Genomic DNA, 25,951 nt, shown 5'->3' with positions numbered 1-25,951 from the left:
CGGTCTGTCTCCCGGTCTGTCTCCCGGTCTGTCTCCCTGTCTGTCTCCCGGTCTGTCTCCCGGTCTGTCTGTCTCCCGGTCTGTCTGTCGCCCGGTCTGTCTGTCGCCCGGTCTGTCTGTCTCCCGGCACCGCAGCCCACAGATGGACCAGCCATCGGGAAGCCTTTCACTGCTCCAGATGCCCAGTCCACCCACTACTGTGTTGTGCTGTTGTTTGATTTCATGTAGATAAGTGGCTGTGAATAGGTTAGAGTTTGCTTAACTTAATCATGGGTGGCCTAGTGGATAGTGAGTTGGACTGGTCATCAGAATTCAAAGTGATCAGAGTTCAAATCCCACCTTGGAACACCACCACTAGTGTGTGGCCCTTGAGTAAGGAAATTCGCTTTGGATAAAAGCGTCTGCTGAATGGTTAAAATGTAAATGTATGGATCAGTCCACGTGATGTGGGATCAACAAAACCGAAGCGATCAATAGCTCAAAGGTTGAGCTGAGTAAATTGTCCTGTCTCCAGCCCCATCATGCACTGCCGGGCACTGACCCTGTCCCCTGTGAGAGTGACTGACTTTCTAGCTCAACTTACAGCCAATATTCGGGTCCCACACAGCCATTAACCAAGAAAAATATACTCCTGCAGGTAAGGCCTTGTTAATATGGTTTGATTTGATTGATACAACTGGTCATATGTTATGACTATGACTTGCTGTGACTGATGAATAGATGATTCACTTACTCAGACAAATGTATTTGTTGTAAGTCGCTTTGGATAAAGGCGTCTGCTAAATGCCAGAAAGGTAATGTAAATGATGTCATAATAGTTACAGCTTTTTTTCGTATTGAGCTTTTCATTAGAGAATACCAAAGTTCTTAACATAAGCCAGGCAGCTTGTCAACATAATGTTATGTTACTATACTCATGCTATTTCTATAATTTACTACTATTATTATGCTACTCTATTGTCTCTTGTCTTATTGATTTTTTTTATAACTTTATAACTATTGCCATTTTCTCTTGTTACTGCAATGTCAAGAAACCGAAGCCTAATAATTTTACTCTCTTATACTTGTATAATAGGATGCAACAATAAACTTGATTTATAGAAACTCTGATTCTGATTCTGAAGAGATTTACCATACTTTGTCAATGCCCAGCTGATTGAAAAGACAATCAATTCAAAGCTTCCCAACAGAAGTATAAATGTAGACATTTTAGCCCACTATACATGTATTCATTGTACATTCTACTTGAAGAATGTTGAAATTAAATGACTCATAATCACTCAATGATTCAGTGAGTGTAACTTTTAATTAAAAAGTCGATTTTTTGGGGGGTTGTTGAAATGTTCTTTTTCACGTGGGTTCCACGGTCTAAATCAGCCGCTGATCAAACATATACAGTACCTAACCCCATTATCATGACGACTGCCAGTGGCCCCTGGCCTGAGCTAGATTACTCTTCCTACTACAACTGGTGAATTGATGATTCACTTGCTTAGTCAAATGTATCGATTGTAAGTCGCTTTGGAATAAGGCGTCTGCTGAATGCCAAAAATGTAAATGTAAAAAAAAAAAAAGTGCTCTCTCTCTCTCTCTAGGATGAGGCTGTCCAACTGTGTGTGGACTCTGGGGCTGGCGCTCCCCTTGCTGCTCGCAGCCACCCAGGCTGCCCACGACATCTGCAATGCCAAGCCCAGAGACTTCCCCCTGGAGCCCCGGTGCATCTACCGCAGCCCAGAGGAAGACGAAGCCTCTACCGCACCTGACACCGAGACAGAGAAGGCCCCCGACAACACTAACCCCCGGGTGTGGGAGCTCTCCAAGGCTAACAGCCGCTTCGCCCTGTCCCTTTTCAAGCAACTGGTCAAGAGCAAGCCCAGCGACGCCAACATCTTCATGTCCCCGATCAGCATCTCCACAGCCTTCGCCATGACCAAACTGGGCGCTTGCAACAACACACTGGAGGAGATTATGAAGGTATGGGGGCTAGTAACATAACATTATATTGACATTATGAGGTGAAGGCTGTGAGTACTGCTTTAATGCACTTTGTCACACATTAAGTTATCCCTAAGGCCTATGTCATACTGGTATGGCTGTGATAGAGCCTTTTTTAGAGCCTTCTCACAGTCATGACAGGTGAGGTGATGTCATGATGGCTGACTTCACGCAGTCTTGGTCAGATCCCATTAAACACGCCATCAATACAAACATAACGAGAGACTTTTTCCATTTTGAAGACATGTAGTTGTGTCAGAGCAGTTAGATAACTCAATTAATTGTTTCACTCCAAGGTAATTTACCAGTGTTTACCATTAATAACCATGGCTACCACTCTGACTCTCTTTAGCTAGCTATCTTAATGCTGCTTCCTGACTCAAACAATTAAAAGGGGCCTCCTGAATGGTTGGGGCAGATTCCTTTTCAATTCCTTCAATTCAAGAAATGTTTTGAAACTGGAAATCATTAGCAAATTCCAATACTTTCTATTTTCAGTTTATAGTAGAATGTAAAGAAGGCAGTATAGTATTGGAACATACAGTACATGCAGATATTCTGATGTATTGAAAAGTCATTGAATTAATTACTGAATTGGAATTCAATTAACTTCCAGAATTTATGGAATTTAAAAGAATTTCACTCCAACTGTGGTCTTCAGTATATATTCTGCAGTTTGTCATAAATGGACTTTCACATAATTGTCTCACCTACCTCAACGACTGCTTGTGCCACCAGGACAACAATATCATAATGAATCATATCATGATTCTGACAGTATTATTATGTATGTTATGAATCTCAATTCAGGTGTTTGAGTTTGACACAATCAAAGAGAAGACTTCGGACCAAGTGCACTTCTTCTTTGCCAAACTGAACTGTCGCCTGTATCGCAAGAAGGACAAGACGACAGAGTTGGTGTCAGCCAACCGTCTGTTTGGAGACAAGTCGCTCAATTTCAACGAAACATACCAGAATATCAGTGAGCTTGTGTATGGAGCCAAACTCATGCCACTCAATTTCAAGGTCATTATCCTTAGCACTTTTGCATTGTTAATGTACGACATTTATACTGTACTATACTGCATCATATTCTGCTGTTTCACAATAAGTTGAGTACAAATACCATGTCAAACTAACTCTATAAGTACTGCAATTATGTACATATGTATACAATAATTAGACTTGTAAGCAGAGTAGGAAGTGGTCTATATGGGGTGACTTGTTATTTATCTGTAGTCAGTGTGCAGTACTGAGTAATCACATTCCAGTAAGTTACCAAAGTAGTATTGACAATAATATGGTGGAGGAACAACCTACAACCATGACTCTGTGACTCATGAAGTTGTGACCTTTCAGGACAAGCCAGACCTGTCACGGAGGATCATCAACGAGTGGATCGCAAATAAGACAGAGAACAAAATTCAGGACACTCTGCCAGAGGGGGCGCTAGACTCCAATACTGTGCTGGTTCTGGTCAATACTATCTACTTCAAGGTATGCTGCAGTGTGTCCAGTATGATTCCTTATCTGATCTGAGAAACACTCAAATTTCACTATGAAAACCTAAAATAACATTCTGTTTGCGAGAAACCCTATGAAAGTTCTGTGTTTAAGTGTATTTCCTAAAAAAAGGAAAGCTTTGACATAGATTATTTTGAATATTTTGAATTTGAATTCAGTTAGGATCATAGTTCTATGATAACTGTATTTCACGACGCACTAACAGTGTCTCTCTTACTCTGCCTCTTCTGCCCCTCTGCACTACGTCTCCTAAGACACCCGCTTTCCCCTCTACTGTGTCCCTAAAAACTTCTATTGCCCCCCTTGTACTTTTTCTCTGTTTCTCCAGTGTAATAAATGTTAAAAAAAAAAAGTTTTAGAAGAAGGTGATAGGAGAAGGTTTTTCCTTCTATCAAGGGCCCCGGGCCTGAGCTGGATTACTCTTCCTGCTATGAATGGTGGACTGATGATTCACATGCTTGGTATTCAAATGTATTGATTGTAAGTCGCTTTGGAATAAGGCGTCTGCTAAATGCCAAAAATGTAAAATGCCTTCAACTCATCCCTGTTTCTGTCTCCTCCGCTGCGTCAACAGGGTCAGTGGTTAAGCAAATTTGACAAAGAGAATGTCTTCAAGGCCGACTTCTTTGTCAGTAAGGCAAAGACCTGCTCTGTGTCCATGATGTACCAGGAGACTAAGTTCCGCTACGGCAGGTTCGTGAAGGACAACGTTCAGCTACTCGAGCTGCCTTACAGAGGAGAGGATATCACCATGGTGCTGATCCTACCCTTCAAAGACACACCCTTGTCTGAGGTAAAATAATAATAGGGTTTATCTTAGATTTATGTAGCGCCTTTCTCAGACCCAAGGACGCTTTACAGATTTCATGGACAGACAGAACAGAAAAACAAAACAAAGAAAGAAAGACAACGAGAGTGACAAAACTAGACTAGAGGCCAAAGGCCTTAGAGAACAGGTGAGTTTTGAGGGCTGATTTAAAGGTGTCCAGGGTAGGGGGGGCGTTGCGGATCACTGTGGGGAGAGAGTTCCAGAGGGTGGGAGCTGCCACACTGAAAGCTCTGCCCCCCGAAGGTCCGTAGGTTGGTGCGGGGGGTGGAGAGTATAGGCCCATGCCTAGGGACCGCAGGTTCCGGGTGGGTCCTGTCTGTGTGCTATTATGTATGATTAGTGAGTGTATTAACATATTAACATATTCACTAGTTACTACTACTACTAAACATCCAATCTGTATGTGTTGCTTTGTAGGTGGAGAAGAATCTGGATTTGAAGAAACTAACTGGCTGGCTAGCTGCCATGAAGGAGACCACGGTGTCAGTGCATCTGCCACGCTTCCGCATCGAGGACAGCTTCAGCGTGAAGGAGAAACTGCAGGCCATGGGTCTGCAGGACCTGTTCGACTCCCAGAAAGCCAGCCTGCCAGGTATACAAGTGAACAGTTGTACTACTGTTTACTGGCTGTCGTGCGACAATATCGCGTCGCAATGCACACGGCGTGCGATTCGATATTGTCGCACGATAACATTCGATTCTCCATTCACACCCACTCACTTCGGTGGTGTGAATTGAGAATCGAATGTTGTCGTGCGACAAAATCGCACGCCGTGTGCATTGGCCTTTAAGGTGCAGCAGAAAACATTTGTTCCTACATTGCTCCTTGATAAATTGTTACACAAAGGTCACACAATGTACCCACTGCCATTCTGTCACCGCAAATACATAAATGGTGCAGTAAATCAAAGTATTATGAGACAGACTTAGCCGAGTCAAATTGTGCTTCGTTATCATGTTTTGGATCTAACCTTGCACTACATTAAATACTCGGATCAAGGGTGGGATACCTACTATATCCTAGATCCTTCTGCTTGTTTATAAAGCGCTCACTGGCACAGCACCAGAATATCTGAAAGACCTTTTGCTAGTATATCAGCCCAATAGAGCTCTCAGGTCTTCTGACGCTGGTTTTCTCTGTGTACCACATGTACAAAAGAAGAGATTTGATGAGGCTGCATTCTCATTTTATGCACCCAAATTGTGAAATGCACTGCCAGTTTCCATGCAACCTCAGCAAATATGTTCAAGTCAAGACTAAAAACCCATCTTAATATTGCCTTTAAATGACTAAATAATTAAATAATGATTATATGATGATTGGAGCACTTTGAGCTGCAACGTTTGCAGTAAAAGCGCTATACAAATAAAGTTATTATTATTATATATTTTTGACACTGTGCTATAACCGTGTGCTTCATTTTAAGGCATTCTCGATGACGAGGGGAATGACCTATACATTTCCGACGCATTCCATAAAGCATTCTTGGAGGTTTGTACAATATTTTCAAAAAGTTATTATAGTTATAACAGCAAAAAAGGTATCTATTTATCTGTACAGTAAAAAGGTTAGTTGATTAGAAAAGGGCACAATGAAACCAGTGGAATAGTCTCAGACGTGGAAACACAAGCTAAATCAAGCACGCCTCAAGTCTTTCAGAATATAGACATTTCAAACACGTATTTTGCCCACGACTGGTATGTAACTGCTATGTCCAGTAGGCTAATCAATAACATATCATTGTTCCAGGTGAATGAAGAAGGTAGTGAGGCAGCTGCAGCCACGGCTGTTGTGGCTATCGGCCGCTCAATCAACTTCGACAGGGAGGTGTTCGTCGCCAACCGGCCTTTCCTGCTGCTCATCCGAGAGTCTACTATCAACACCATGGTGTTCACTGGACGCGTGGCAGACCCTTGTGCCAGCAGCCAATAATGTTACTACTACTACACACACATACACACACACACACACACACACACACACACACACCGCTAAGTAAGTCTTCCTTACGAAGTCTTCCTCCAATGTAGACATGTCATATAACTGCCTATTCTTGCTCTCTATTGTTCATCTTAAATAAATTGAATGGGATGAACAGTGCACCCCTTGTGATGTATGTGAAGACAGTACTTTCTGTGGTAAATGGTAAATCTTTCAAATCAGTGATTTATATTTGTTCACAATATAAAGTCTATTGTCTTTAACAGTCTATTGTTCACAAGTGAAGGGATTCTCAAACACCAGAAAATGACACCTAATCAAATATTTCAAAAAGCACTGTTATAAACATCCTCTCAAACATTTAAACACACTACAGTTAGTTTATTTTTTATTTTTATTATCATCATTTCTTGAGGTTACAGTGTCACAATCTGGGCCTCTGAAATATAATATTCATAGAAATAAAACCACCCATTCACAGTAACACTTAAAGTGCTTTATTTCCTTTGAGGAGAATGAACTGGACTGAATTTCCACTTGTAAATGATATAGTGGTCATTGTGAAGTAACCCATTTCACATTATCAAAAACAATTAACAAATCAGCCTTTGGCGTTGCAAATGACCCCAAGCAATAAATCAAATTACATCTTACCACCACCCCAAAGTATTACCCTATATAATATAATCAGGAAATGTTGTTTCTTTTTTTGTTTTAAAGGAGCAGAACCATGCAAAATAAAAAAGGAACTTTATATATAACCTGCAAGATCATCTTCCAAGACCCAAAATGGTTTTGTACCTTTTGAAAATGAAAAAAGCACAATATTGTAGATTAATTTACTACTCGTTTATCTTGGAGATATACTTTGTTGATGGATACACTTGAAGGTCAAATCAAAAGTGTCTATTGAATGTTCTTGAGTAGTTAACGATCTATAAGATTTTCTGAAGAAAGCATTTTGTGAGGAAAACAAATTGGGTATAAGCACGGTATGCATCATCATATGTACACATTTCACAAGACAACTGTTAAAAATAAAGTGAAAAATATCTGATAAGACCAATGGTTTCTCCAGACCTCAATTAATCAGCAAGACAAAGACGTAATAGCAAATTAAAAGGTAGAATATATTAAATCAATGATTATTGTTATATTATCGTAATAATCATTATTTGGCATGTTTTGGAGCAAATATTATTATTTCTCACATTTGGCATTGAAAGCTTAGACAATGACAGCATGCATAGCCAAAAAGGGGCTCAGTTTAACAATCATTCTTATTCCTGATCTTTACTTTTCTGGTAACACTTTACATCGTTGCTTTTATGAAGGGTTTATGTTGGTGTGCATATCGTAAGCATTTGTTAATGCATTCATAATGCATAACAGTTTTGCCATCGACTTGTTGAGCACAAAATAATTATTAATCAATAAATGGGTACAAATCTGATCAATCTACCGATGAGGTAGGAAATGTATGATTTTATATATTATTATTTTTTACCTTGCAATTCAGGTGGCCAGAGATTTTCTAAAGATTTCTAGACAAGAAACCCAAAGTGGTGCCTATAGAGTGAGTAATACAGTGCTTTATAAGTACTGTTATCCAAGGTGCAATCTCCATTCCCATAGATTAAGACAAAGAGGTGATGATTGCATGAGCAGAGCTCCCCTGGTACTAGGCTACGTCACTCACTCTAGCTTTAACATCTCGTCCTCGGTCTGATGCTTTTTCTTTCTTTTTTAGCATAAGTTGTTTAATCTTTTGTATTGATCGTTTCATCTGTACAGCCCTACCAACTATCAAGCAAACACTTGGTACTGTAAACTGTATAAAACCTTCATAAAGGCAATCTTAAAGTAAAGTGTTACCACTTTTTTTTCCCCCATCATTTTCTCCAAGACAACATGGGTATTTTCACAGTTGGACTGATGAGTCATAGCATGATGAGTCATAGCATGATGAGTCATAGCATCATTTCCCAAAGTTATTGAATTTATAAAAGCCATGGTTACCACCTGGTATTAACAATCAATCTGTAAAAAACCTGAATAAAATGTAAAATAAAAACAAACAATTGATCTGTATCCAGATCGTGCCCACATTCTGACTGTGCCCACATGTTTCAGACAGGTGTAGGTGTGTGTTTCAGACAGGTGTAGGTGTGTTGTGAAGAGAGTTAAAGAGTTAGTTAGAAAAATTAGGACAAAATGTGGGCACAAGGGACGGAAAAGAGGCACATTTGAGTATTTTAATACCAGGTGAAGATTCAGTGAACCGCAATCGACTAGTAGTCCAGTTGTAATAGGGTTACACCCGGAACAAATTTGTAACAAGCTGAATTTTTCAGGATATGTTCAGAATACCTTTAGGAATGACATACTAAAAGTCCCTGTGAATCCCCCTTGTGCTCTCTGAGACATTCAAGATGGCGTCCAAAATGGCCGCCATTTGGAGATTTTTCCGTATCTCAGGCTTAAAACCTGATACAAATGCAATTAAAAGGTCAAAATATGTTTTTTAGGGTAAGTAAGTCAATTTCATCATTAGTTTCTTGAATGGAGACATTTCACAATAATAAATCACTTCAGTCATCATCCTCATCATCATCAGAAATTGGTGTTGATTCTTCAGTTTCTCCCTCATCATCTAGTAAAGATGGCATTGGTGCTGCATTGTTGCATGTTTGACCACTGCACTTTGTACACAAGGCAGAGCAGTGTACCCCCATCTTCCTGCAGCCACATGACACTCCACAGCCATCTGCTCTGCAGCCACAAGAGATCATGTTGAGCAGAGTGTCTGGAGCAATGGGGCGGTCAGTTTCAACTGGAGTCAAGATATCCTCCATTTTCCATCCCCAATATGTTGGCTGCAATGGCCTTCCCATCCATTCCTGAACAATGAGATATGTTCTGAATGAATGTTGCTTGGCTGCAGCACTTGTTGGAGGCAAAGTTGCCAACTGGAAGGATGAGGAAAGTGAAGTTCTGCTGATTGCCTTATTGTAAGCAATGTATCGGAACTGATCCAGTGATTCACAACTGGAAGCTCCATACAGCTTCAGGAGGAAGCTTTCACCTGCTTGTTGTACTTGCTGATGACTACTTGCAGCATTGATGAATGTGTCAATCAGATCATACTCTTTCTTCTTATGCACCAGATTGAATGCCTTACGCTTCCCTTGGCGATACAGAGCAGATACAGTGTCACATCCAGTTATAGCATGTAACACCATCAGATATTTACTGGTGTTACCAATGCTCCCTTGAATGTCATGAACCCTGTACACAGTTGTGGGGTTCTTGCAGCATAACATGTAAACTTCCATGTTTGTGGTTGCTTGAGCCACCAGCATTACCAGCAGGTCAGCGTCAGTTCCAACAACAACAACTGGTTTGATTGACTCTGCCAATGACAGAGCAGTAGAGACTATCAATGCATCTGCATCAGCTTGTGCCTGCTTCACCTGAACACCTGCTTGACTCAGCAAGTCACTGAGCATCTCTATCAAACGCTCCTTGTTGTGGCTATTTGCTAGAAATGCTGCCTGAGTTGTTGTGGTTGGCATGTTCTGATCAAATAAGATGTCACTGGATGTGGACTTCTTTGCCCTGCGCAGTTGCTCTGCTGCCTTGGTAGAGATCATGCTGTAGCCATCAAACACAGTTACAGTACCAGCCCCATAGTGTTTCAGGATGTAGGCAATGTAGCAATGGCACACATCTCCGTAAGTAGATGGCTGTGGCCACACCACAGACTGCAACAGATGGCCTCCATCTAGAACAAACTGGCAGTTCTTTGGAATGTTAGGTTGTACAGGGGCAAATGACTTGAGAAGAGTACCTAGAACACTCTTGGTTGTCTTTCGCATGACACCATTATGAAACAGGGATGGAGGTTGAGGAGCAAGCTCATATGACATGAACTGCTCCATGTCAGAACTTGTCTTTAGGACACAGGTGATCCTGTTGAAAAGGAGACTGGGATTCACTACCATGTTTTGTCCCCTGACATTGATGGTGTTTTTATCCCCTATAGTCTTGACTTTGTCAGTGCGATGCAGTGTGATTTCTGAGAACTTTTTTCCTGTTATCCTGGAGGCTGCAGCCAGACCAATCTGGACTGCATTGTCACAATTGACGGATGTGTCAGCTATAACACCAGTAGCTATAGACACTAGGTGATCAGGCTGGTAACCTGCAAATGGTGGATGTATCTCCAGCCACTGCATAAAGACATATAGTCTTTGCTGTCTTTAGCCTGAGTGGATGATCGGAGATCTTTGTGTTGTTCAGAGGTAGCACTATGCACACCGGTGAACTTCTCCAAAGCATCACACACAGGGACGCAGTAAGGCAGTGCATGCACCCATTTGGTCAAGGTGCTGTCTGTTATTCCTCTACCATGGGTCATCCCTCCACTAGTTTTCAGCATCCTCATCAGGAACTGCTCAATTGTCTGGTCAGAGAAGTTGCCAGACCAGAACTCGTTGGCTCGACGGATGGTGAAGTACCCCTTTGAAGAGAACAATGTGTACTCCTCAGGTGGCATGACTTGTTGGATGGAGTTCATCTGCTGCAAGTACAGTCTTGCAGACTTGGCATATGGAAGATGACCTGCTGCATGGACAAATATTGACAAATGTGATTGGTGGCAAATAAAAACTAACAATAAAGACATTGTGTGATCAGACAAAATAATGAATAGCATTAGACAGGCCCCTCTTTTTCTAAAAAATGACTTCAAAGTTACAAATGGGCTTAAATGGTGCCTGGGCTTAATGGGTACACTATGTGAATTTTGTGTCATTGTCACATTAATGACCTTGTAATCTTGGTTAACTTTAATTTTAGCAGTGTGTCAATGGTGAATTTGGATTCCTTGTATGAGAAAACATATATTTTAACATTTTTATTGCATTTGTATTATGTTTTAAGCCTGAGATATGGAAAAATCTCCAAATAGCGGCAATTTTGGACGCCATCTTGAATATCTCAGAAAGTACAAGGGGGATTCACGGGGACTTTTAGTATGTTATTTCTAAAGGTATTCTGAACATATCCTGAAAAATTCAGCTCGTTACAAATTTGTTCCGGGTTTGACTCAATTTTGAGCTAATGCTCTTGGACTATAGTGATGTGATCATCAGATAACAAGTCACATGTTAATTCCAGGTGTAACCAGGGCAGAGGATATCTGTCTGAACGGCCTTTCACTAGCATCGTAAGACACTTCACAGGACATGCAGAGGTAAGTGGAGACGATGGAAATTAAATCAACCTAAATCTGTTGCTTGCTGAAACTGGAGGTTACCTTAGGTTAGGAGAATGGGCTTGTCCCTGTGAATGATCTGCATTCTGCAGTAACCATGGGGACCATATGGACTCAATAATAACATTAAAAAACGTACAATGCAAATACACATAACATTTTCTGCTGCACAGTTTTAAGCATAAAAGTCTTAATCGTTTGAATGATAAGCTAAAGACAAGAGTAAAAGGTGGAAACATGAAAATAATAAATCTTGGCCAGAATCCTTGTGTAGGAGAGGTGCTACTCAAACCAAGGCTCAAACGTAGCTGGGATCCAGCAAACCTGGAAACTACTGTAAAAATTATAATTCCTGCACTGCTCTTTTCATAAATAACAAAATAATAGTTTTTGCTACACACAGTATAGTTTATATGATGTGTTAATAGGAGCAAATACTACAAACAACACAGGAACAGATTTCTTGTCTGGATTCTTGGTTTTCCAGAATCACGTGTAAGGCCCCAAAATATCGTATTATTGTAGCTGAAAATTGACCATTAAAATTTGAATTATTCCATTGAAATGTTGCTAGAGCTACTGTATGTAAGCACTGGAATGTTTTAACTCATATAGGATCCTGTTATTGCAGACCTAAAAAAAACAACATTGTCCTAAATAACGATATAGAACATTCATCAAAGGCAATACAAAACCAAAACTCGAACCCATCAGAAAAAGAAAATATTACATTACCGTAAAACGTTTTTTTTATCAAAGAGACAGGTGTGAATTCTATCAGATAGCCATTATCAGAATTGCTTAGGGGCATGAGACCTGTTTTTTGCACGCCTTCCATCTGTGAACGATTTAAGCAAATCTCAAGGATTCGTCTCTTAATACCAGGCTATTCGGTTGTTAAATCGTGACGTGTTTCCGGGTCCAAAGTTGGCGGACGCGCTGTCTTCGAAATGCCTCAGTAATAATAATAATTCATTATATTTATATAGCGCTTTACCGAGGCTCAAAGACGCTGACAAATATGGGAAAAAACAGGAAAGTGCTGTGTCCCTTGTTGTATGAATAGATCCGAGTCTAAAAAACGATTGAACTGTCATTCTACCGCTGTAGTACACTGGTACTCTGGTGGAGGGAATTTCGGGTTTGGACCCGGAAATTGCTAAACGTCACGTTTGACGTCAAACTTAACAACCGAATAGCGTTCGCATGTGATCAGTACACTGCAATCATTATCAAGTCTTACCTATTGTCTTACAATATGTTTCAATATAAAATAATAACCGCATTGCTACTGCCCTTTTGGCATTATTATTTACATAATGAAAGAGATGTTGTTGTTAATACATTTAAGTTTTGTTAAGCTGCACTAAATAAAGCTTGTTTTAAGATTCTGCTGTAGCCCAAGCACAATGATATATTTGAAACCCCATAATCATACCCGCTACGTACAAAGAGTAAACTTAAAAAACAGTAAACAAAAATACCTGATATTTGTAACAAATGTTGACCTGTTTTGTTGCCTGACGAGTCCAGACAGAGGAGTACTGTGGTATATCTGTAATGCATTCGTAATTTTGTTAAGAAAACCCAGTGGACAAACCAGTAGCTATTTTTGCTAGCATACACCCATTCATTAAAAATACTTGTCACATCCACAAATGATTCACAGCTCTGTAAAAAAAAAGAAACGAAAAAAGTATAATAATTAAAAACAGTAACAGCCAATCCACTGTGTTAACCTTATATCTGTGTTCAACATTGTTGTTATTGTTAAGGTTCTCTTTACTGTAATACAAAAACAAATTCTGCTTAAATATGCATGTGAGATATATATATATATATATCTTTTACAAAGTTCTTTATAAGTGCTTTACGTAGCTATTTTGGCCTCCTCACAAGGGATTGAAATAAGACAATTTTCTTGTTTTCCAAATTCCTTTGGTTGCCAGGAAGTCTCCTCTGCTTCATTGATTGATTTCCAGAGGAGAACATCCTACTAGAGCGAGCATGCAGGCTAATGTATCCGTCCAAAATAGGGCATCCATGGCATCAATGGGCTTCTGCCTTCTCTTGGGCGCTACTACAACCACAATCTCTTATTTGGCTCCTCCTCTTCCATGGCCTGCTCCAATAGGGAGATGAGTTTGTCGTCGTCGTCCCATCACAATCTTGTCAGATCTCAATCCTCGATCCCAGATATTGATAATTGTCAGGGCTTGATAAAAATGTTTCAAAGACACTCGCAACCATGCAAACAATCCGTCACTTATATAAAAAACAGTTAACATAGTTAATCAAACACATAGAAAAAATGAGGAAAAAATCACATACTGTGTATTGGGCTTCCACCAATCTGCTTGGAGCAGAGCTGCATTGCGTAGTGATTTGTGAGAGGTCACTGAGCTGTATTGTAGCTTATCTGAGGTTAAAAACTGTTGAGTTTCCTGTGTTCTGTGTTACTGTGTATGTATTCAGCAGCTGGTTTCAGAAGGTGGATATGAGGCTTTAAACGGGAAAAATACTAGGGATGCTCCGATCTGGATTTTTGGGGCCGATACCGATCACCGATTTTCTTCCTCAAGATCTACCGATACCGACCTTTTTTTAAATACATAACTGTAGGCCTACTGACTGGATAATAGCCTACTTAGACCGACTTTTTAGGATACTTCCGCTGCCGCATTCGCACGTCGAAAAAGTAGAGCAATGCATTCCGAATGTTTTCATTAATAGTTCCCTTACAATTCGTTTTCCCACAATAAAATAACTTAAAAGATCGGCTTTTGCGATCAGCCATTTTTGCCTGATCACCGATCCGAGTCATTTGGAGTGAAAGCTACCGATTTAAATCGGTGGCTGATAAATCGGAGCATCCCTAAAACACATGTGGATTCCTCTACACACACTGAAGTTTGCCAATATCATGAATTTAGCAAGTATCATAAGGATTGTTATACTATTTCAAACATGTTTCTCTTACAGGCCCACTAAAGTGACTTTGATTTCCATATTACATAATTTCTGTGTAAATGTTAGGTTACATACTTTAATTGTTTAGTATTAAAATGCTCAAAAAGAAGGAAGTAGCAGCTTGCTTATAGCAATGTCTCAAGGCAGCAGACTACAGGATTGACTGGGTGTCGCACTTGTATTTCTGATTGACAGTTCACATTTTTGATGGACAGTTTGTCTTGCGAGCCTTTTGTTCCGAGGTTCAATGTTTTTTTTTTAGTTGGCTGTAATGTTGACCAATTTGTTAGCAGCTACACGTACCTACCTACCTACCTACCGAGTGTCTCTTATGTGGATTTACACAGCATTTCTGTTTGCAGTTGGATACTATTACAATGTTGGTGAGTTACTTAATTTGAGCTAGCTTTGTCAAATTGCTAGCAACTCGACTAAGATAAGTTAGCTAATAGGTAGTTTTTTTCACAAAACCGTGCTAGCCAAAACATCTAATCATCCACATGTTTTTTCTTACATTTGCATTGTCTGCTGCATTTCACTGCACCATTCTAGATGTACTGGACATTTTCTATATTTGGGTGATGCTAATTTGACCAGGTGTAGCAAAGATTCTAACCAAAACAATTTAAATTACGATTTTCACTTTAGTGGGCCTTTTACACTATTTATGTAAAATATATTTTCTGGACAATTTTGTTGTTTCAATGCTTAAAGCCCCATGACATAACAATGCCAAAGAAAGATGTCAATGTTTGTTCACTGGGCCCTATCGATTACCTGCTGTTTGCAGTAGCATTTAGCATTGCTTAATACAATACAAGCACGTTATTTTACCAGCAAGGGAACTTCTTTTAAGATGTTCTGGCACTTTTAAAAGAGCTGTGAAAATGAGTCTGATTATTTATCACGGACCCCAACCGCTCAAGATTGTCACAAGGCAAAAATATATAAAAATTAGAAATGTATTTTTTTTTTAGCAAATGTGTTATTAAACTTAGGATTTTGGCAATGCTAATACAACATGACTTATTCTTCTTATTCTGACCAGTCAACCTGTTATTTTTCTGCATCCTGAACCTGTAATACCGGTAGTACAAAAGTATAAAACTGTAACATAAGAAAAATTGTCAGAGGCAAATAAAAATCACTGCATTCAGTGGTGTATGAGGTTATTGGAGTGTGTGGCATTTTCTTCATTTGTTAGCTTTATCTGTTCAGTTTGTGAAGGTAGATGTGGTTTAAAGCGGAGATATACTGTAATATAAATAACTATATAATGCAAAGTTTCCTATTAAACTACTCTTTTGCATCGTTCTGGAGTTCCTGTCCCGTTGTTATGTTGAAAGGATTTGGATGTATAAAATTACACCCAGGATGGACTTAAAGAGTAACCTACTCTCCTAGCACCTCCTCCCTTTTTCATCCTTTCCTCTTCTTAAGCAGTTTCCATAAAAACTCTTTTAGTCTTTCAGTCGTCACCTGACAGTAGAGTACAAAACCCCCCCTGCACTCGTCTACCCTGTCCTTCCATACCTTCCTCTGTGTCCTCCCATAACGCCATGTCCCCCTCCCTCCCTCCCTCCCTCGTCCACGGGGTCAATCAGGCCCGGTGGTAGAGACAGAGGCCTGTACCCCGTCCCCGCCCCCGCTACTGCTGCCCCCCTCCGGCTCCTCCTGGCTGGGTGACCCGTCCTCGTTCTGCCCCGCCCGGGAGGTGACGGTGGTGGTGGTGGTGGTGGTCTCGGGGGAGGCGCTGTGGGCCACCTCTTGGGGGGCGCAGCCCGGATGGTTCTTGCGGAAGTGTTGGTTGAGGATGGCCTGGAAGGGGAAACTCTTACCGCAGACGTGGCAGTGGAAGGGCTTGTTCCCCGTGTGCTTGCGGATGTGGTACTCGAGCTGGTCCTTGCGGGTGTACTTCTTGCCGCAGATGCGGCACACGAAAGGCGTGATACCCATGTGAAGGCGCATGTGGCGGTCCAGACTCCCCTTCTGGTTGAAGGACTTGCAGCAGTAGATGCAGGTGAGCCGAGGGTTGTAGCGGAACCAGCGGTCGCCTACCTGTTCGCGCAGGTACTCCTCGTAGCCTCCCATGTCAAAGACGGCCTGGCCATCCTCTCCCTGGCAAACAAAGGACAAAGGAATACATTTTTAAATTTATTTTATTTTATAAAGCAGATTTTCGTAGAGATTGCAGGTCAAAGAAGTGCTGTACATAAAAATCGAAATGGACTGCACTTATATAGCGCCTTATCCCAAAGCGCTTTACGAAGGCCTCTCATTCACACATTTTGGCCCGCCCAATTGGGAGCAATTTGGGAGTTCAGTGTCTTGCCCAAGAATCGAACTGCCGACCTCGCGATCATTAGACGCCGGCTCTACCTCCTGAGCCACAGCCTCCCCGTAATCAAGCCAAACAGATCAATAATACAATCGAAGTAAAATGACAAATGACACCATCAGTAAAGGTAAGAAAAATAAGAGGCACAGCAGGCTAACTGAAGGCAAGTTAAGGGGTGTGTTGGGGGGGGGGAAACCATTACTTTTGTATATGCTCCCTCTCTCCTCACCCCTCCTCCTCCTCCATCAGCAGTTTTCCTTTTGTCAACAATTGCTGATCAATGCCAGGGAACTTTGAAGGACTGAGACTACAGGCTTGATCCAAACCTGAGAGAACACATAATCGCTCCCTCAAAGGAACTAACATCCTGGTTATGGGAACCATTGTATTTAATTGGATGCATTTAAGTTGGGAGATACCCCCTATTGAGTCTATTTTTGTTATTTATTGTTGTGTGTAGAATCTGTGGATGGTTCTTTTGTGTTTTATAATGCTGACCAAAAACTGAGGTTGGGAGCGTTGACAACTTTTATTTTGTTCAAAAAAAGTTCGATTATTCCTCCCCTTTAATAATACCAGTTGGTATTGTATTTTTATATCGTTGGAAAGCCTGACTAGTCACCTTCACAACAAGGTGCAACTTGTAAGGATCATGCATTCGTGGAAGGAGCAACACAGCTAACCGTGTGGGCAGCGGCCCAAAGAAATGTGGCAAAATCCCCTGCAATATTCTTCTGTTGGTATTCACTACTTGTCATCATTGAAGGCAATCTCAATGCAGTGAGATATCGGAATGATATTCTGGAGCCAGTGGCGATCCCATATCTCCAGAATCTGGGACCTAACTCCATCCTCCAGGATGACAACGCTTGCCCCCACAGAGCCAGGATCATCACAGAGTACCTCCAGAATTTGGGAGTGGAGAGGATGGAATGGCCTGCCGTGAGTCCAGACCTCAACCCAATTGAACACTTGTGGGATCAGCTTGGGCATGCTGTACGTGCCAGAGTGACCAAGGCAACCATGTTGACTGATTTGCGGCAAATCCTGGTTGAGGAATGGGATGCCATCCCATAGCAGTGTGTGACCAGGCTGGTGACCAGCATGAGGAGGAGGTGCCAAGCTGTTGTGACTGCGTATGGATCTTCCACACGCTACTGAGGTCCCTTACAGTGTAAAATGAACAAAGTGTAAAAATGGCCAATATGTGTTGTTTTTTCCTTATTACTGTGGGAGAGTGCAATCATCCAATCCACTAAGCAACTCAAAACGAGTTATACCAACAGAAGAATATTGCTGGGGATTTTGGCAAATCTTTTTGGACCGCTAACCACACGTTTAGCTGTGTTGCTCATTCCACGAATGCATCCTTACAAGTTGTACCTCGTTGTAAAGGTGACTAATCAGGCTTTCCAACAATATAAAATACAATACCAAGTGGTATTATTAAAGGGGAGGAATAATCGACCGAATTAACGTTTCAGAACGTTTTCTGAGGAGTTTATGTTGATTTTTTGTACATGTTCTGTGTGGACCCCAGGAAGAGTAGCTGATGCATCAGCTAATGGGGATCCTAATAAAAAATCAAGAGACACTCTCTCAAACCCCACCAACATTCTAGAACCCCACCAACTGCTGATTCTTCATTTCTGTGGATTGCTGTCAAATGAAATGAAATGAAATTATTGCTGAACTACAGATGAACATTTCTCCGTATGAAGGAGATCAATGTGCCGGTTTCACAGACAAGGCTTGAGCCTAGTCCTGGACTAAATCACACTTTCAATGAAAAGTCTCTATTGAAGATGGCTTTTTAGTCTAGCATTAGGCTTAAGTCTTATCTGTGAAACCGGCCCACAATGTAAAGTAGATGTCATGGGTGTTGTTGTTGGAGATTCCTGCTTATGCTATTCAGTGGCAATAAAATATGATTTAGTTAGTAGAGAAGCTTTTCACATCACATGCACAGGGCATCGGCCTGCATCGTTACACTATCTGGTTAGATGCTAAACTATGTTTATGTTGTCTTAGTACTTGTACTCTGTCAATGCCAAAAAAGTTTAATCTAATCTAATCTAATTGATTCGAAGAGAGCCTCTGTGTGTGTGCGCGCGTGTGTGTGTGTGTGTGTGTGTGTATCAGATGGAAATAGACTGTCAGATGGAAATAGACTGATTCCAGTGTTTACAAACATTGTCGCTTGAGTAAGATACATGGCAGTAAAATCCCCTACTCCCTAGTGGGCTGTAGTGAACAAAATGAACAACTATATCCTGTGTGTTTTGCAATGCTCCTAAAAGGAGTCTTTGTTGATGGTATCCTATAAAAATGATGGGTCCATATTTTTGGCCTTTTCTGTTTTGTCAACCAACCACACAACAGCACATTTTTGTTTTGTTTAGGTGAGGTGCAAGCCCGTGCCTACGATAATATTGACTGACGGTGTGTGTGCCTTTCTGCAACCTATGTGGGCTCGTGTCCAATCTCATCAGTGGGTGATTTGAACATGAAATGGGTCTATAGGGACATAAGCATTCTTTATTTGACGTAAATGGACATAATTAGGTTTATGCGACATAAAAGGTCCTCTTCATCACCCTCAAATCAACCCTAATTATGTATAGAACATGCCTACGGATATAAATAGAACCCTTTTCATATAGCAATTCATTTACGATTACAGAAACTTCATGAAGTGCCAGTGAAAGCGAGAGCTGAAGGAGAGGATATGAGGGAGAGATTTATTAATTCTGAAGACGGAGTGAGGTTATGTAATACCCAACATGCGTATTAAATGGGAACCACTGCAATTTTGGGAAATGTGTGCCTTCAACTCTCTGACTCTTTGTCAACGTACGCACCCTTCTCACCCAGGTAGAGTAGCAGGTAGTCTAGGGGTTAGAGAGGCAGATAGCCTAGGGGTTAGAGAGGCAGGTAGACTAGGGGTTAGAGAGGCAGGTAGCCTAGGGGTTAGAGAGGCAGGTAGTCTAGAGGTTAGAGAGGCAGGTAGACTAGGGGTTAGAGAGGCAGGTAGACTAGGGGTTAGAGAGGCAGGTAGACTAGGGGTTAGAGAGGCAGGTAGCCTAGGGGTTAGAGAAGCAGGTAGCCTAGGGGTTAGAGAGGCAGGTAGCCTAGGGGTTAGAGAAGCAGGTAGCCTAGGGGTTAGAGAGGCAGGTTGTCTAGGGGTTAGAGAGGCAGGTAGACTAGAGGTTAGAGAGGCAGGTAGCCTAGGGGTTAGAGAAGCAGGTAGCCTAGGGGTTAGAGAGGCAGGTTGTCTAGGGGTTAGAGAGGCAGGCCAGCAATCGGTAGGTCGCTGGTTCAATCCCCACCCCAGGAGGGAGCCGGATGTGTTGAATTGGTGACTGGAGGGTTGCTGGCATCAGATCTAAAGGTGCCTACCACGGGCGTTGTGCCCTTGAGCAAGGCACTTAATCCCTTAACTGCTCCAGAGGCGCCCAGAGCTCTGAGACGTGTGCATTAACTACATTTCGTTGTCTCAGTATTTCTCAGCGCTCTGTTCAACGACTATAAATTTGAGTCTTATCTTATCTCTTCATACCAAGAGTGTAAACAAACATAACATCCCCATCCCCCTCTCTCACTGCAGTGCTAGATAGGACTTTATAGAATACAGAAACAAGCAAAAAAACAACAAAAAAAGACATTTTGTCACAGTGAACAGACTACTACTATGATCAGGAAGCAGATAAGGCATGTGCATTTTATGGGATAACACTGGGTAGTGGTACTGGGTTCACAATTTTACTTTTTCGGAGCTTGGTGATATATGTAACATTCAGGCTAATGGTTGTAATAAAGACTATGTCTAATCGGTAGCGATCAGGGAATGATACGATCCCTTGAAAGGAATATTACGTTTACGAGCATTGTTCTGGTCCCATAAACAAGCTTTATAAAACCGAGGGTCTAAGACAGTGGTTCTCAACCCTCTCCTCAGGGGACCCCAGCCGCTCCACATATTTGATCTGTTCCACCACCAGCACACCTGATTCAACTAATCACGTACAAATCAATTAGGATTTGTACTTGATACCACATTGTGCGGGGGGGGGGGTGGGGGGTTCGTGGAAGGGGAATCCAGTGTAGCTACACTTTGGAATAATGCTATGATAGTCCACCATGTAATGTCACAAACTACTAACACAGCTCAGTGTTTCCTCCAGGAATTTTTACCATGGTGGCGGGTAGTGCTGTGCGCGCGAATTTTTCGCGTGCACGCGCATGAAACGCGCACGCGCGCTCAAAACAACGACGTCATTTCAGCCAAAACTCGAAAATAAAATGTTTTCCTGTAAATTAAAAACAAGGGTAGTCCGTCCGTCCGTCCCTCTCTGGAATGGAATGGAATGGACTTTATTTGTCATTGCTACAGTACAGGTACCAGACAACGAAATGGTCCATTAAATAAAATGACACGGTTCAAATGTTCACGCCGGCAGTCCGGCTCTCACACATACTGGCAGCGTCCCGGTCTGACTTAGCTCTCGTTTGTGCACGGCTTTCTTTCTTTCCTTCCTTCCTTCCTTCCTTTATGTGAAGTGGCCGGTCCCGGGCACAGCTGCCTCGCATCCGCTCAACGAGCCCGGCGGTTCGGTGCTGCGCTGATTAGCGGATGCGGGACAGCTGTGTGAGCGGATCGCTCCATCTCTCATCTTGATGAAGATGAATGATCTTTATTGTCATTGTAACAGGTACAACGTAATTTAAATGAGGAATCACAAAACAGTTTTGCAAGCGCGTCGCTTCGCGCTTGTGGGTGTGTCTAGCGCTGTGAAGGTCTGAAAAGCGGCCTAAATCTTTTTTTTTTTTTTTGGTTGAGAAATCTGCATGGTGGCGGAGGAAATTCCATCGTGGCGGACTGCCACGATGAAATGCATGTAGAGGAAACACTGCAGCTAATGTAGACCACACAGCTGAACACTACTAATGTAGACCACACAGTTGATTGAACATCCCCAAATACTGTTGACACCGTGGAAGATACATTATGTTTACCCATCCCAGGGTAATAGCATACGGAAACAATTTACCATGAGAGGAAGGGGGTTGTGGACTCATTTACCACTGGTACAGGGTAGCGGAAAATCCTGTACAGTGGTAAATGAGTCCACAACCGCCGCCCTCGAATGGTAAATTGCTTTTCTACAACAGCCACCACATAATATTTTAAAACAAATACCCAGTTGTAACATTAAATTCATGTATTCACAATCATTAATCGTTTCAGAATGCATATATCCTTCCGCCACAGAATATAGTCCCATAAACAACATCAACGATTGCATTGTAGGTCAGCACAGGTGTTCTTGATTGGGAGGCGGACCAGAGATCATACTGATTCCACAAGCACTATGGCAGATACACGGTTCCCACACCTTCTGAAACATCAAATTCAAGCACCTTTCAAGGACTTTCAAGACTCAATTCCCTCAAATTCGAGGACCCAACACGGCATAGTTTGAGACAGACCTAGATGAGAACTTGTATAATAGGAACTATCCGTTGACAGACAACAATTAAAAAGAGAGGCTTGAATGTGTGAACACTAGATGGTCTCTTGCCTTCTCTACCACAGCACAGCAAAACAATATATTGTGAAATATGTGCAAAGTTAAGCAATTTACTACCGTAGTTGACGAGCTAAGTAAAACATTTTTTAATAGAGATATTGTTTTGAGAGAGAGAGAGAGAGAGAGAGAGAGAGAGAGAGAGAGAGAGAGAGAGAGAGAGAGAGAGAGAGAGAGAGAGAGAGAGAGAGAGAGAGAGAGAGAGAGAGGGAATTCAAGCACTTTCAATGACCCATGTCTATTTTCAAAAACCTAAGACCTTGATTTTTTTCCCCTCAAATTCACAAACTTTCAAGGATTTCAAGGACCCGTGGGAACCCTGATTGATGTAATAAAAGCTCTGATTCTGGTTCTGATTGTGATTCTGATGACACCCGGTGCTGGACACCAGGTGATGACTCTTACCTGTGAGGTGGGGTGGCGCTGGTCGTCCGGTCTGCTGGGTGACTCACTCTTGGCTCTCTGTCTGTCTGCCATCACCACCACGCTGCCCGTAGGGCTGAACCTGACAGGACAGAGATACCAACACCACATCCTCATTTCTCTGTGGCTGCGAAGTAGCTAAAAATGGCTGTAAAACCTCTGTGAGAAGCCATGTCTTCAACAGTCACACAGGTTCTCCTACCACAGCTACGCAGACGACACTCCACTCTTCCTGTCCTTCCCTCCCCCTCTGACCTACATGTGGCAACATGTGTCTCTGCATGTCTTGCTGACATAGACTCTATATGGATACTGTATGTAGTTTTGCCAACTGTAAATGAACAATTCTAATATTCTAAAACAACTAGATTTTAGATACTGGGGAATATATTTTTTTTTTTTTGCCATTTAGTAGAAGCTTTTATCCAATGTGACTTAGTTGGTTTTAGTTTTATCCAATGTGACAATTAGAGATTACAGGGACAGTCTCCCTAGTGTAATTTAGGGCTGAGAGCCTTACTCAAGGGCACGCTGGCAGTGGTCTTCCCAGGTGGGATTTGAACTCATGACCTTCTGATCACCAGGCCTACTCACTGCCCACTAGGCCGGCCGCCACTACCCACTAAAACAGCACTCGTCTTCACTGAATGTTCTTTGTCAAGGGGTCTCCTCTCCTTCCCTGGTCACTATAGAGTTATCATGGATATTAAGAACTGTTTCAATGATCAAATCCAACATACTGGACCTTTAAATACTGAGCTTTTCCTTTTTAAATGTAAAATCCATACAGCCGCAACACACTCTATACCAGCGTCCCTGCCTTTGATCCTCTTGACAGGCAGCAAGATGGGTGTGCTGCTTATACGCTTGTTTATAAAGCTCTCACTGGCACAGCACCAGAATATCTGAAAGACCTTTTGCTAGCAGGTCAGCCCAATAGAGCTCTCAGGTCTTCTGACACTGGTTGTAAAAAAGAAGAGATTTGGTGAGGCTGCATTCTCATTTCATGCACCCAAATTGTGGAATGCCCTGCCAGTTTCCGTTAGGGATGCAACCTCAGCAAATATGTTCAAGTCAAGACTATAAACCCATCTTTTTAATATTGCCTTTAAATGACTAAATTATTAAATTATTATTATATAATGATTGGAGCACTTTGAGCTGCAACGTTTGCAGGAAAAGTGCTATACAAATAAATTGTATTATTATTATTATTATGGCTAAACCTAGCGCTACTGCCTATGGCTAAACGTAGAACTACTATAGCTAAGCCTAGCCTAGTGTTGATTATTAGGCTAATTGACTAATTGAGTTTTTAAAGTTAAAACCTTTTTTCTTTTTTAAACACACAGGGCTGCTATGTAGGACCAGGGGGGTATTCCATCAACATTGCTAAAGGAAAATCCAGGCTTATTCTGACAAGTCCCACGAGACTTATCAAAGAATCCAGGGTTATTTTGATAAATCTCACGAGACTTGTAAAAAAAAAAATAGGCCTGGATTTTCCTTTAGCAACATTGATGGAATAACCTCCCTGGAGAGGAAAAACAGGGATAGATGAAACTATGAAGCGGCTGCGTCATGGATGCCGTCACGGTTACCACCCACCTCTCTGTCTCACTGAAGCTGCTGGAGGGCTGCGCGCTCTTCGACCCCGAGGCCCCCGTGACGAACCCCTCCTGCACCAGCGAGCTGCGCCCGGACGTGTCGATCATCATGGCGGACCCCTCCTCCGCCCCGCTGCCGTCCTCCTGGGTCTCCGACCCGATCCACTCCTCCATCCTCTCCGTCTTTATCCTCAGGCCGTCCACCACCCTCACCCTCTCCCCCCCCTCCTCGCCGCCGCTCCCCCCTCTCTCCGACTCGTCCGCCCCCGACTCCACGTACCACTGGCCGACCCGGTTGATGCGCAGTATGGGCTCCTTCCCCCCCGGCCCCCCGCTGACCACCGCCGCCTCCCCGGGACGCCCCCCCTCGGGACCCAGCCCGCTATGCTCCACCATCTGCGGGGGGCTCATAGACGACTCCCCTCCCGGGCTCCCCACCTCCTGGGCGTCCACCCCCCCGCCCCCGCCTCCTCCAGAGATGCATCCTCTGGGACCCCCTAGGCCGACCCTGGGGCTGCCGTGGAGCGGGCTGAGGGAACGCAGGCCCCCTGACGTCCCCCCTCCCCCTCCCCCAGCTCCTCTCGCCTCCAGGATCCTCCCCCCGGCGCCCCTGTACCCCCCCTGCACCCCGTCGGCCCCCAGCTCCTCCTCCACGTCGGCCAGGCTGATCTTCAGGTGGATGCCCTCCAGGATCTGCGTGCAGCGGTCGATGATCTGCTGCATCTGGAGGAAGCTGGCGGCCGTCAGGTAGCTGATGATGTCGGCCAGCTGCAGGCAGAGGCGGCCCGTGTAGCAGAAGGTGAGGAGCTGCTCGAACACGGAGGGGCTGCGGATGACGGACAGCGAGACGGTGCTCATCTGGCTCAGCGACATGTGGTCCCGGAAGTAAGGCGAGCTGGCGGCCAGGACCACCTTGTGAGCGCGGAAGCTCTGGCCCTGGACGTTCACCACGATGTCGCACAGCCGGCCCTGCATGCGGAGCTGGTTGAGGTGGGACAACACCGAGTTGCTGAAGTCAGGGATGTCCAGTTGGATGCTGCCCGCGCGCTCCATGCTGGGAGTAGAGAAGAGTCCCCTTATGGGTGTGCAAGAGTGGGTGACATAACGATTATAACGCATGTGTTAGACGATAACATTCAAGATAACGTTTTTCCAACATACATTTACTTTTACATTTTTGGCATTTAGCAGACGCCTTATTCCAAAGCAACTTACAATCGATACATTTGACTAAGGAAGTGAATCATCAATCCACCAGTTCTAGCAGGAGGCGTAATCCAGCTCAGGGGCCACTGGCAGTTGTAAATGGTAAATGGACTGCACTTATATAGCGCCTTTTTTGCTGCTCCAAAGCTGCTCCACAGCTGCTCCAAAGCTGCTCCACAGCGCTTTACAACGGCCTCTCATTCACCCATTCACACACACATTCATACACCAATGGCGGCAAGCTGCCATGC

At 42.9% G+C, this 25,951-nt stretch overlaps 2 protein-coding genes across 2 annotated transcripts; one reads left to right on the top strand and one right to left on the bottom strand.

The window, feature by feature from the left end:
- The first annotated feature begins 480 nt into the window (after positions 1–480).
- Positions 481–6,558, top strand: serpinc1 (serpin peptidase inhibitor, clade C (antithrombin), member 1). The gene is made up of 8 exons (XM_080548290.1): positions 481–637; positions 1,596–1,974; positions 2,806–3,021; positions 3,355–3,492; positions 4,094–4,312; positions 4,766–4,940; positions 5,776–5,840; positions 6,099–6,558. The coding sequence occupies exons 2-8, from the start codon at positions 1,597–1,599 to the stop codon at positions 6,279–6,281; spliced, it is 1,374 nt and encodes a 457-aa protein (XP_080404416.1). The 5' UTR covers positions 481–637; position 1,596; the 3' UTR covers positions 6,282–6,558.
- Positions 6,559–16,134: 9,576 nt separating this feature from the next.
- zbtb37 (zinc finger and BTB domain containing 37) lies at positions 16,135–25,547 on the bottom strand (the record flags this gene model as incomplete). Its single annotated transcript, XM_080535421.1, has 3 exons — positions 16,135–16,656; positions 22,870–22,969; positions 24,496–25,547. 3 exons carry the CDS (start codon positions 25,545–25,547, stop codon positions 16,135–16,137), a joined length of 1,674 nt encoding a protein of 557 aa, XP_080391547.1.
- Between the last annotated feature and the right edge of the window lie 404 nt (positions 25,548–25,951).

The sequence above is a fragment of the Nansenia antarctica genome (genome assembly GCF_963989245.1).
Source record: "Nansenia antarctica genome assembly, chromosome: 1".
Lineage (NCBI taxonomy): Eukaryota > Metazoa > Chordata > Actinopteri > Argentiniformes > Microstomatidae > Nansenia > Nansenia antarctica.
Note: the sequence above shows the minus strand (reverse complement) of the source record. Positions and strands in the feature narration are given on the sequence as shown.